The sequence below is a fragment of the Heptranchias perlo genome, chromosome 16, assembly GCF_035084215.1.
Source record: "Heptranchias perlo isolate sHepPer1 chromosome 16, sHepPer1.hap1, whole genome shotgun sequence".
In the NCBI taxonomy this organism is placed as follows: Eukaryota; Metazoa; Chordata; class Chondrichthyes; order Hexanchiformes; family Hexanchidae; genus Heptranchias; species Heptranchias perlo.
In genome coordinates, this window is record NC_090340.1 from 54,669,268 (window position 1) to 54,681,925 (window position 12,658).

The 12,658-nt window shown below is 44.3% G+C and overlaps 1 protein-coding gene across 1 annotated transcript in view; it reads right to left on the reverse strand.

Annotated features, from left to right (window-relative positions):
* LOC137333373 (meckelin-like) overlaps window positions 1-12,658 on the reverse strand; it is an 81,900-nt gene that overhangs the window by 16,804 nt on the left and 52,438 nt on the right. The window contains exons 17-20 of the mRNA XM_067997516.1: window positions 10,187-10,285; window positions 8,891-8,986; window positions 6,223-6,322; window positions 5,426-5,556 (exon numbers count right to left, since the gene is read on the reverse strand). Coding sequence (XP_067853617.1) covers window positions 5,426-5,556; window positions 6,223-6,322; window positions 8,891-8,986; window positions 10,187-10,285 — 426 coding nt within the window. The remainder of the gene's footprint in view (window positions 1-5,425; window positions 5,557-6,222; window positions 6,323-8,890; window positions 8,987-10,186; window positions 10,286-12,658) is intronic.

Genomic DNA, 12,658 nt, shown 5'->3' on the forward strand with positions numbered 1-12,658 from the left:
GATATAATGGGCTGAATGGCCTCCTTCTGTGCTGTACACGTCTATGTTTGAACCTTTTAGATGAAGGGTGCTTTGAGTCACCTATCTACTGCTGTTAGAACTGGGATCATGAAACAAGGAGTTCATTCAAATTCCCAAGTCTTGTCTTCAAGACTATAACTTTGTAGTTATTGGAAGCAAAGGTTAATGGAGTGATGATGTTTTGTCTCCGGATTGCTTCAGTATTGAATAGTTATGATTGGATTGGGGGAATTGAGTCTAATCAATTTTGACTTCAACGTCAGTTTTGAATTCAGGTCTTCATGAAGTTTAAAGGTGAGGCCATACTACCATGAGAGTACCACGGACTGGTATCACCAGAGATTGGGAAGGGACTCATCAGCCTGGGTTTATTCTACTTAGGGGGGTGGGGGTGAAGAGAATGGGAGAGACCACTCCTGCCCCCTTTCCTTGAAGAAGTGGAAAAGGTATGGACTATGTTTGGCAAACAGCACTCCCACAAGGATACCAAGTAGAAACCTATGAAACAAACAAAACTTTTTTTTAGACCCACCTGCCTTTGTCACTGTGTCCCCAAGCACCAATGCCAGAAATTGCCTACCAGACATTATGATGCCAAGACACAGAAAGTGACATTATACATACACAGAAGGGTGATGGCCAAGATATTCAGCTGTTGTGGAATCCCAGTGCACTGTCTGCGGGCAGGTAAAGATTCTTGCCAACACCCCTCCATGGTTTGTGGGCAGGTTCTGCATACAGCGATGACAGTGCTCAATGACACGTAAATGACGTTGGGAGCCCTGACAACATCAGTTGACCCCTGTTTGAATGTTTTAAGTAGGCCCCTGCCTGTTTCCAGCGCCGTCTGCTTAAATTGAGGTCCGTGCCGAAAGGTCGGCATGGCCAGGCCTCCAGCAGTAAGATGGCGTCTTCCCTCCCCCGACTCCCGACTTTGGTCGTGCTGCCACCCGTTTAAAGGCATGAACGGGGGGTGGTAGCAAGACAGAAATCGACCCCTCGTAGCTGATTTCTCAACACAAGTAAACAGATGTTTCGCACTGCGGCCAGTTCTGCTGTGTTAGCAAACCAAAGGTAGCTCTTATTGCTTGCATTGTGTGCAGGTAACGACACTGCCCCCAGAAACTTACTGTCACTGGCCTCAGCTACAAAGGGATCTCAAAGAGTCGTCGCTCAACTCTGAGCCTAAATGTTTGCTGACCACAGAAATCACCAGCCAGCCCGATACACATGATTAAGTGCTCTCTGGTTAACAAGAGGTGTGCTCCTGACTTTTGTACATCCATCTCGGTATCCTGTATCATTGTAGAATCTTATAGCACAGGAGGAGGCCATTCGGCCCATTGTGCCCGTGCCGGCTCCTTGAAAAAGCTATCCCTTAGTCCCAACTCCCCTGCTCTTTTCCCACAGCCCTGAATTTTTTTTTCCTTTTCAAGTATTTATCCAATTCCCTTTTGAAAGTTACTATTGAATCTGCTTCCACCACCCTTTCAGGCAACGGATTCTAGATCATAGCAGCCCACTGCTTAAAAAAAAATTCTCATCCCTGGTTCTGTAATTTACATTTTTCAGACAGTATTTGTTTGTGTGGTTAAATCCAGATGCAATTCTCCCCTTGTGGGAGTGCCTGAAATCAGCATTGGTAAGGTGAGATGGAGCCCCTCCCTCGTTGGGAATGTCAGCTCTGAATAAATGGACATGTGTACACAGTAAAATTGGAAAGTTGAACCAAATTGAGATGTTCCCCAGTGGGAGATTAATCCATTCCATCTTTCCTATAATAAATCCCGATTGAACAATGGCATTACAGCAAACAAGTTGATTATGAGAAGAAGTTTCAAAGATCCATATGTATATTAATTCATCCCAATGTGCTAGATGTACCTTGTTACAATCCAGACTCGCACCCTGCACTTTATAGCCATGTTCACAGAATAAAGGCAATTTCCATTAAGCATCTGAGTCCCTTATGAATTGAAACTTTATACATGAACGAGGTTAACAATTATTCTTTTACCACAGGGTTATGTACTGCAGATCAAGTGGCATGCTGTCAGACCATTATATTCAGGCTGAAACTAATAGTCTGATTTATTTAGAAGTAAGACAATCGCACAGAAGCAGAAAAACACAGTAAGAGACTAACACTACACAATGTAGAATCGAACCTACGACCTTCTGCTCTGTATGGGACAGCTCTACATTAGGCAGTCCTCCAACCACACGAGCTTTGTTTTTTTTTAAAAGGTACATGTGAACCTTCCTCAGATTGTTGGCAATAAAATCAAATGTACATTTTATTTGGTTCTAAAATAATTAGAAACAAGACAGGCTCTGCCAGTATTCAGCAAAATCAGAGAGAGACCAGGACCGCCTCGAGTTCAATTTCTGGTCTGTATTGAGCTAGCTGACTTCAGTTTGGACAGTGCCAGGGGTCCTACAATTACCCGCAGCGATCCTGAGTTACGGAGGGAAAGTTCAGTCAGCGTTCCTGCTCCTGACTGGTGTGCAGCACCCCCCTGATGGATGTGAGCGTGCACGGGTGTTGGCTGGGGAGAGGATTGTACTCAGCTGCGATTCTCTCCCAGTCAAATAGCCCATCGATAATCACTGCCACGGCTCACACGTGAATAATAGCCGATGGGTGAGGGGGTGGAGCTGTACCGCAATAAGTATTTATGCATTCATGGGGTGGGGGGGTGGAGGAGAGAGTGAATTTTTCAAGAAATAGCACAGTTCTGGTCTCCATATTATAAAAACAATATAGAGGCACTGGAGAAGATGCAAAAAAGATTTACAAGGACGATACCAGAATTGAGAAGTTATAACTATCAGGAAAGACTGAACAGGCTGGGATTCTTTTGTATACAAAAGACTAATAAGCTAACAGAAGTCTTTAAAATTCTGAAGGGGTTTGATAGGGTAGATCTAGAGTAGATGTTTCCACTTGTGGGGAGTCCAAAATTAGGGGTCATAAATATAAGATAGTGACTAATAAATCCAATGGGGAATTCAGGAGAAACTTCTTTACCCAGAGAGTGGTTAGAATGTGGAACTCACTACCACAAGGAGTAGTTGAGGTGACGAGCATAGATGCATTTAAGGGGAAGTTAGACAAGTACATGAGGGAGAAAGGAATAGAAGGATATGCTGATAGGGTTAGATGAAGTAGGGAGGGAGGAGGCTCGTGTGGAGCATAAACACTGGCACAGACCAGTTGGCCAAATGGCCTGTTTCTGTGCTGTAAATTCTATGCTACACTGTCAGGTACACCATTTAGAATACTGTATAAGCAAGCTGAACAGACTTCATTACCACACACTGCACTCTGACCCTACTTCACAGGCTGCGATCGATGCAACGGTTCCAGTTCGAGCTGAACTGGACGAAGGTGAGAGAGTGGCTGGGTTGCCGTTGAGCTAGATCTAATATTAAAAAGTGGGGCGAATCTCAGACCAGCCACTGATGGACATGAGCCCGACTGTACCACACTGCCGTCATTTGGAACTAGACTGCCAATCTCAGTCAGAGGGGCTCGGGTGAGAAATGTCACACTGGTTTCAGTCAGGGCTGCTCTCGTAAGGTTGGGGCTGAGGCACATTGTTGGGGCAGAATAGGAGGAGCTTCACTTTGCATCTAATACGCTATACCTGACTGGGGAGCAATTAAGTGTTCCATTCCCCAGAACTGACATTCCATGCTAATCTCCCACTTTTTTTGTTAAATAAAAAATGGTTACAGTAATTTTTTAAAAAATCAAATTAATATTTTTAAATTAAGCGTCCTGTGGAAGAACGAGGGATGTACCATCATTTCAAAACAAAACATTTGTCAAAAGTACGTAACTTCTTTTAAAGTTGTCAGAGCCTTGCAAAAATCAGCAGCAGCTTAAATAACATTTAAACAATCAACAAAAGAAAGAAATATGGGGATTCTTGGAAGCCGCTCAGAACTTTCCGACACACTGTCCTGGTGACTCTATCTGGAACAAATAATGCGTTCCTTCCTGCTAACTTGATCGAAGACAGAGCCTCCAACTCGGCTGCACTGAAAGGAATTTGGTTTGTTCTTTGAAAAGTGGCCAGAGGAATTTAGTATGTGGAAGGTCACTAATCCCCTAACTACACTAACTCGAGGGAATTTTGTGTTCTCGGGTTCTAATCCGGTCTATGCCAGACCGCAAACTAATTTCTTACTAACCTGAGGGAATAACGGGATTCTTTCCCTGAATAAAAGCAGCCTGAGGACACTAACAGAACCAGATACAGCCATGTGTTCTTGCTGTCTCTTCCTCCCCCCCACCTCAGTTTAATGTGGATCAGTCACTAGCTAAACTCCAGCTGATTTGAGTCTTGCCACAGTGCGAATGAAAACACATAGAGAGGATGGAATTTTCACTCAATGTTCTAACTAACTGTGCTGGCCTAGACATTTCTTGATAAGAGGCACATCACCAGATGGAAGCCTGAGCAGAGATAAGCTCCCGTCCCTAGGAGACGACTCCAATGGCACAGATGTCAGTTGGGGTGGAGGTCAATTCTAGCAGTCTGGCTGAACACTTGAAAAAAAAAAGTGAGGTAGGTGAGTTCAGATAACAACAGAATTTAAACTCACAACCCGTGTGACTGGGAGTTCAACATTCCAACACAGCAGCTATGAGGGGGTCCAGTGCTCTTAGTACAAGAGTTCAAGGAGTGCAGTGTAGCTTTGCTGTTAAATCCACCAGAGATTTGCAGTGTTCTGCTACCAGACCTACCACAGAGCCTTACACTCTAGCACAAGAGCTAATGAGAGTCCAATACTCTGTTGATAGATTTACCACGTACTCCAACACTCCAACATTACAGTTACCAGGGACTCCAACATTCCACCATTACAGTTACCAGGGACTCCAACATTCCACCATTACAGTTACCAGGGACTCCAACATTCCACCATTACAGTTACCAGGGACTCCAACACTCCAACATTACAGTTACCAACCTACACTTCACCATTATAGTTACCAAGCATTTCAACACTCCACCATTACAACTACCATGGACTCCAACACTCCACCATTACAGTTACTGTACCAGGGACTCCAACACACCACCAAGGAATCAATGGGGAATTCCACTGCTCCTTCAATGGAGCAACCAAAAAGCCCCAAAGGATCTAAGCACTACATCCAGGGAGTCCAGCCAGAGGGAAACCAGGAATTGGAAGATAATTTTTTTTAAGTCTTAATTTTTTTTAACATTTTAACAAATGGTTCTTTGGTTAGTATAGCTACATAGATATATAGAGTTAAACTAATTATTCAATCTTCCACTGATGTTGAGCAGAGTAGGAGATAAAACCTGAACTTTGCATCTAGAGTTTACTCTAAGATTCATTAGGTCAAATGGAAAAAGTCACTTACCTCCAGCAGCAATAGAACAACAAAGAGTTGCAGGACTGGGTTTATCTTTCTCCTAGTCTGAATCTCATTCCACTCATTGGCTATGAAGTAAGTTCTCCAGATACTGACCGATGAGGGAGTTGTCTTGTTTGCTGTAGAAAAGATAATATCAATACGATAGGTTGCTGCTCTCAGTAAGATAGTCTGCAGTAAACAATCCGAAGTTACATTACAGAAAAGGAAAAAGTAAATGTAAAGCACCCCTTCAAACCTCACTAAGTGAAGTGAAGACATTATAGCATTGCAGCTGACTGATTTGGGGTATCGTTAACCTACCTGGCCGTCGGGAAACTGGTGGGATCAGGTGGAACGCTGGTTTTACAGCCCGTCCAATATTACTGGCCGCTGACTTCAACGGAGAGTAAAATCGGGTGGGGTGTAAAACCAGCGTTGCACCCGATCCCGTCAGTTTCCCGAGAGGCAGGTTAGGTTAAAATTGCCCTCCATTAATTGTACCAGCGGCTCTGGTTGGGATGAACGCAGGCCGGGAAATCTTCGAAACACAGCTCTCGGGCTGGGGGGGGACCATACTGGGAGGCAGGGGCTGGCGGGAGGAGTGGGGAAAGACATAAAGAAGGAAAGAACTTGCATTTATATCGCGCCTTTCGCTACCTCAGGACGACCCAAAGAGCTTTACAGTCAATGAAGTACTTTTTTTTTTTGAAGAGCAGTCACTGTTGTAATGTAGGCAGCCAATTTGCGCAGAGCAAATTATCAACAGTTTTTACCAATCCCAGAACTTTGGTAAATGAGCCTACCTCCTGGTTTAGGTAATGGTCTGCCTTTTGGCTTTTCCCAGTCTATCAGGAAGATTGATACTGTCATCTGAACAATGAGGATGTGAATTAATTCCAGCGCCTGAAAGAAACCAGATATTCAAACGTTAGGGGAGTGCAGCTTCCAATTCCACCTCCTGAGAGACTCTCATCTCGAGGGTAATATTATGAGCTATTTCTGTTTCTAATATTAATCACAGAGATCTCCCTATCCTGACAATGTGGTAAGAGAGTGCCCAGTAATAAATGTTGCTAGGTTTAAAAAAAATGTAATGGTGGTTCCATTTTACAGGATGAACATTCGGATCTCAGCTTCACCTTGATTAAAACTCAGGCTGTTCGAGGCTGAACTTTGGGTTTGCTCAATTGGCTTGTGTCTTCAGAGCCAACATTTGGACCAAAAACTCAATGACTTCAACCATCCCAGAGGCAAAGACAAAGACCCAAACCTAACTGCATTACATTAAAGGGGAACCAAGTTCACAAAAATGTTGGCACAGCTTTCATCGTTATACAAATACACAATACCACTGGTGGGGGGTCTAGGACAAGGGGACATAACCTTAAAATCAGAGCCAGGCCATTCAGGAGTGAAGTTACACAAAGGGCAGTAGAAGTGTGGAACTCTCTCCCACAAAAAGCAGTAGATGCTAGCTCAATTAATAATTTAAAATCTGAGGTTGATAGATTTTTGCTAGCCAAGGGTATTAAGGGATATGGAAGCAAGGCGGGTAAATGGAGTTAGGATCAGCCATGATCTTATTGAATGGCGGAAAAGGCTCGAGGGGCTGAATGGCCTAATTCTGTTCCTATGCTCTTAATAAGTTGTAAGTCCCACCTAAACACATCATGTCACTTGTGCAAGATGCCATCATGGTAACAGTGTTGTAGGACTCTTTTCCCTCCCCAAACAAGGAAAAACACTTCTTCATGAACATATTGCTCCCAACACTGCCAACACTCACAGAAGAAGATTGTTTTTAGCTGCTCGCAGGTCACAAGGGTAAAATAAAAGTAGCTTTCAACATATTGAAATTTCCTACATGAATTGTTATTATAAAACTTCCGCAAATCATAGGACCTGCAAGTGAATCACGAGTTTTGATGGTTTATAGGACCATCAGCGTTCGGAAAAAAACCCTGTGAAACCCTGTCGTAAAGACCACCTGTATATTGAGAGACCGGCTACGTAGAGACCCAATTGTCAATTAACAAAGACTTGAACCTGTATTAGGAGATAACCAGCCTACGAAGATCACTCAAAGACAATTCTAAAGGTGGTTGGAATGAACAGATTTTGCTCCATCTGCACTGTGTCAAAGGCATAATCGATGGCCCATCATTACAGGTCACTTATTTTTAGTAAATTGCATGAAAGTTAAAAGGAGACATTACAAAATTTATTTTCCACATTCACTAACAATGAAGACCATTCTCCTTCATTACACCTCACAAAGAAGCTGGACGGTATTGTCACTTCCTGCAGTCAAATCAGGACAATAATCCTGGATTCAAGAGGGCATTGGTGTAATCAAGGCAAAGAGGGGCAGAAGTTGGCTATGGCCTGTTTCCAGGTGCATAATAAACGGCGCACGGACAGCGAGGACCAAGGCTCATTCTAAATTGGGCCTCGGGCCTCATTTGAACATTTTAGGTGAGCTGTCAGCACCTGTCACACCTATAGAAGCAGCTCACCCATTTCCAAGTGATCGATTTTGGGACATCTGCAGGTAAATCCCGAAAGGGAGTGGGAGGGGGAGTAGGAAGGACAATGGGAAGGGGGCCCGATCGTTGCTCAGCAGCACCTTCAGGAGTGCTGTGGAGCCGGGAGCAGCACTCCTGTTAAAATTTTTTTTAAAAACTTACCTTTTGGTGGCGGCCGCTTGCTAGGCTGCATCCACAATAAGAAAGCCCGAGCGGAGCAGGCCCAGCACCACCACTCCCCCTTTTAATTACAGCGTGACAAGTTTACATAAGCAATTCCTATTATAAATGTGGGCATAGGAATTTACAATGGAAATGTAAAAATAGGGACAGAATGTCCAACTTTAAAATGGGGACAGGTTATGCACATCTGCATTTCCTGGTCAAATGATCTCCCCGCCTCTAACCCAGATTCACCTGAAGACTACACTTGGCCTCGATTCCCTGTGTACAAGGCCATGGGAGATTGACGAGTATCAGAAATAGATTTCTAATGTTGTAAGCCTGCACTTGAATCAGGACGTTGAAGATAAACGGACAGACAATAAAGGGCTAACTGAAAGGCTCTCACTCCTTCCTCAAACATACAGGCCCTGAAATTACGCTATGGGATAAAATAAATTGGTCAACGCCAAAATAGCATGGAGACAAATCTCAGAGGAACACCTTAAACGTCCGCACGCTAGTATTCCATAGGGTGATTTCTGGGTGTTGTTTGGGTGACAAATGGTTGTAAATCCTCCCCATCATTCCTCATTTATTCCTGAAAAGGGCAGTTACTGAAATCCATCCTCATAGGTTTTGTAGTTATTGATGTCATTCTAAAGAGTGAGCAGAAAGAAGGTGCAAGGCCCAATTTAAACACCGTGCATTTGATGCTAAAGTGAGGAATCTCTGAGGCAGCTCCCGGAAGAAGTTCAGTAGAACTGTATGATTTTAACATTACCTTCAGTCCGAATGCACAAGACACGTAGATGATGAAGCCAGTTTCAATCTCGCTACCAGCAGGGGGCAGTGTTACCTCAACTGTAGACTGCTGACCCTGTGCAAACAAATACAAGAGACATTAATGCATTAGCACCAAATGCAAAGTTTCCACACCATTCTCTGGATCTTGAACTATGTTCAAGGCTTCCTGAAGATGTTGTGCATAGCTGACATGATGCATTCCCCCTGGATTTTAAGGTTTATCAAATAAATATAATTTTAACAAAGACATTTCCCCATTAAACATCGAGCAGTTGGATTATGATTAAATCTCATATCCTTGTTCATTTGCATCCATCAATTTATGTTGAATATATTTTTATTCAAAGCTTGAGAATTTGTGACATCATCGGGGGAGTTGCATAGGTAAAGTTAGAGAGTCCAATAGTGTGAAGGAGCAGAATTAACATCAATGGGACATCATTCTGAATCTCACTGGTGGGAGATGATCTGATTAAGTCTCAAGGATGTAATGAGGAGAAGGAGCATGTGGCAGGGAAGGTTTGCAGTTAGCAGGGGCACAAGAGGAAAATTCAGAGCAACGATGACCAGGATTACAATGAAACACAGACTCAAGGGACCTTGGGGTAAAGGTTCTGCCACCTGGCAGGAGCACATATTACAAAACTGCGCACTCCCGGACTGTCCGTCCATTAATTTTAATGGATTACAAAATAGTGGCTGGAACCTTGCACACTTCTGTGTCAGCTGTGGCTCAGTTGGTAGCATTCTCACCTCCAAGTCAGAAGGTCATGGGTTCACAGACCCAATCCAGGGACTTGAGCACAAAATCTAGGCTGACACTCCCAGTGCAGTACTGAGGGAGTGCTGCACGGTCAGCGATGCCGTCTTTTGGATGAGATGTTAAACCGAGACTGCGTCTGCCCTCTCAGGTGGATGTAAAACATCCCATGGCACTATTTCAAAGAAGAGCAGGGGAGTTCTCCTCGCTCAACTAACATCACTAAAAAACAGATTATTTGGTCATTTATTTCATTGCTGTTTGCGGGACCTTGCTGTGCACAAAAATTGGCTGCCACGTTTCCTACATTACCCAGCGACTAAACTTCAAAAGTACTTAAGTGGCTGTAAAGCACTTTGGGGCGTCCTGAGGTCGTGAAAGGCACTTGATAAATACAAGTTCTTTCTTTTTTTTTGTGACACGCGCGACGGCAGTGACACAGCAGCATTTTTACCCCTTTGAGAGAGTTTGGAAGCTAGGGGTGAGAGACTGTAATGAAGCAGTAACCCTTACCTTGTACACAATGAGCCAGTAAATCCCAGTACCAAACGTAACGAGGAAAAAGGTGTTCGACAGGGCGCCGGCAAAATAGGCAAAATATTTCACAATTGTCTGCGTAAAATAAAGGAGATAGTGAGGAACAAAACCACAAACTACGTCAAAGTCAGCTATCAGGGAAGTGGTAAGACTGGCTGAAGAATTGCTTCAAAAATGGGCAAAGTATATCAATTTTCCTGTGTTTTAAATGTGGAGAAACGTTAAAGGCGGTGCATCATGGCGGGATTGTAACTGTAGCTGGCCACTGTCTGGGTACGTATGGAATAGCTCAGATAGAACAACAAGTTCTTCTTACAGGTCTCCATGATGCACCTGTCGAAAACTTAAACTTAATATTACTTATTCTATACAATGCATTAACACCCAAACACTTATTAAGACAAGCGAGAATTTATTAAGAAACTTGTACAAGTGGAAGAGTGCCTCAAAACAATGGTTGAGGCTACGTCTTCGCTGAGTTCAAGAAACAGCTCACGTTTATACATGATGTGGAGGTGCCGGTGATGGACTGGGGTTGACAATTGTAAACAATTTTATAACACCAAGTTATAGTCCAACAATTTTATGTGAAACATTCACCTGAGGAAGGAGGAAGCCTCCAAAAGCTTGTGATTTTCAAATAAAATTGTTGGACTATAACTTGGTGTTATAAAATTGTTTACACGTTTATACAGTTCAGTAACAACGCCCACCTGTCACAGAATATGGGCGTACACGTACATTCTTTATTGGCTCAGGTAGTTAGTCAATCAAAATAGGGAACCCACCCTCCGTTTCCCATTGTCACCTCGATATTTTGGACGCAGGCCCGGGAAAGTGCTTTTTCCCTAAGAAACTGTCTTTATTATCAGTAAGTCTATAGCTAGTCTCAAGGCTATATGGTCATTCATTTCTGTTAGTCAGACAGCTATCAGCATGAGAAAGCTCAAAGTAATTACACAATTGTGCGTCTATGTGTTTTCGTGAGAAACTATTATGTGAGCTTTAAATTGAATTAGCTGGTCAGTTAATATGGTCAAATATCCATCATTCATTTCTACATTCATGAGTTAGGTGTATTAGAGAGAGTTAATATGGTCAGGTATCTCTTTATGCATTTCCACACACCTGAACTCTGACCTCAAGATGACTATCCAGTGAGCTGTTGTCCTCCTCGATCTCCCGCCCCGCCCTTGGCTCTCTACATTTATAATCTCTCTGGTTGAGTCAGATTGTTAAATTAGTGCTGAACTTTCGTGCCATTCCAAGCTGAGGACTATCCCCAGAGAGAGAAGAACCATTCCAGCAAATACAAGCAGGCTGCTTAATTTGGACTGTGTGTAGAGGATGAAAGGGCAGTACAGTGTTGACATTTACAAGCAAGACTAATGATTATAAGTTATTTTTCTCCCATGCAGATGAAAGCAACAGACATTCAGCAATAAAGAGTCAATGATACGATGTTTAGCCTCTTTAAAAACAGTTGAAATAATATCCAGTTACAAAATGGGATTGAGGAATATAAGTGTAGGCAGGAATGATCAAATACTCAGTTGAACACAATAGATACTATGGGCGTCATTTTAGCACCCGCTATCGGGTGCGTTCCTGGCGGGGGGGGCTCCGAAAATCGGAGAATCCCGGAGTGGGTCGAGAGCCCGACTCCAACCCGCCCACTTCCGGGTTCCCCACTGACGCGCCGGCGTGCGCGTGCAGCCCCCGCTGGTGGGAATCCCGCAGGCAATTAAAGGCAGCGGGGTGCCACTTGACGCTATTTACTTTGCTTGTTCAGGTCATTAATTGACCTGATTAAGGCATTATGTGAGGAGGGGTGGGATTTTAAAGCAAACTGGGACTGTTTCCCACACGGGAGGAAACACTCCCAGTTCAAATGGACGTGTTGCAGCTGTCAGCCTGTGGCAGCTGCAAAGGTCCATTTAACAGTGGGGTGGGGGGGGGGGCGGGGAGACCCTCACCCATTGCAGGAGGCCACTCTGTCACTTGGGACAAAGTTTGACCTCCACCACCCTCCTCCTGACAATCAGAGTCACCAACTTGCACACTTACCCCGGGGTCCAGTGACAGGTACCTACCTTGCGGACCCCCTCAGATGTACATCTTCCGGATGGGGGCTGCCGTAGCTGCAGTCATGACCTCCTCGGAGGGCGAACAGCATCACCAGCCTCGCCGTCCACCTCTGACACGTGGAGCTCCACAACAGAGTGCTGTGACACATCCACCTGCACAGCAGGAGGGAGGGCAACCACAGAGAGAGATGCGTCGCAGAGGGCATTACCCTCGGCACAGGGTCCACAGACCGAGGCTCAGCCTCCTGGACCTCTCTGAGCAGCAGTGCACACGGAGGCTCAGAGTCACTCGACATGTAGTTGTGGACATCTGCAGCTTCCTTCATGCCGAGCTGCTCCCGGCTGGCCCGAGTACCATCTT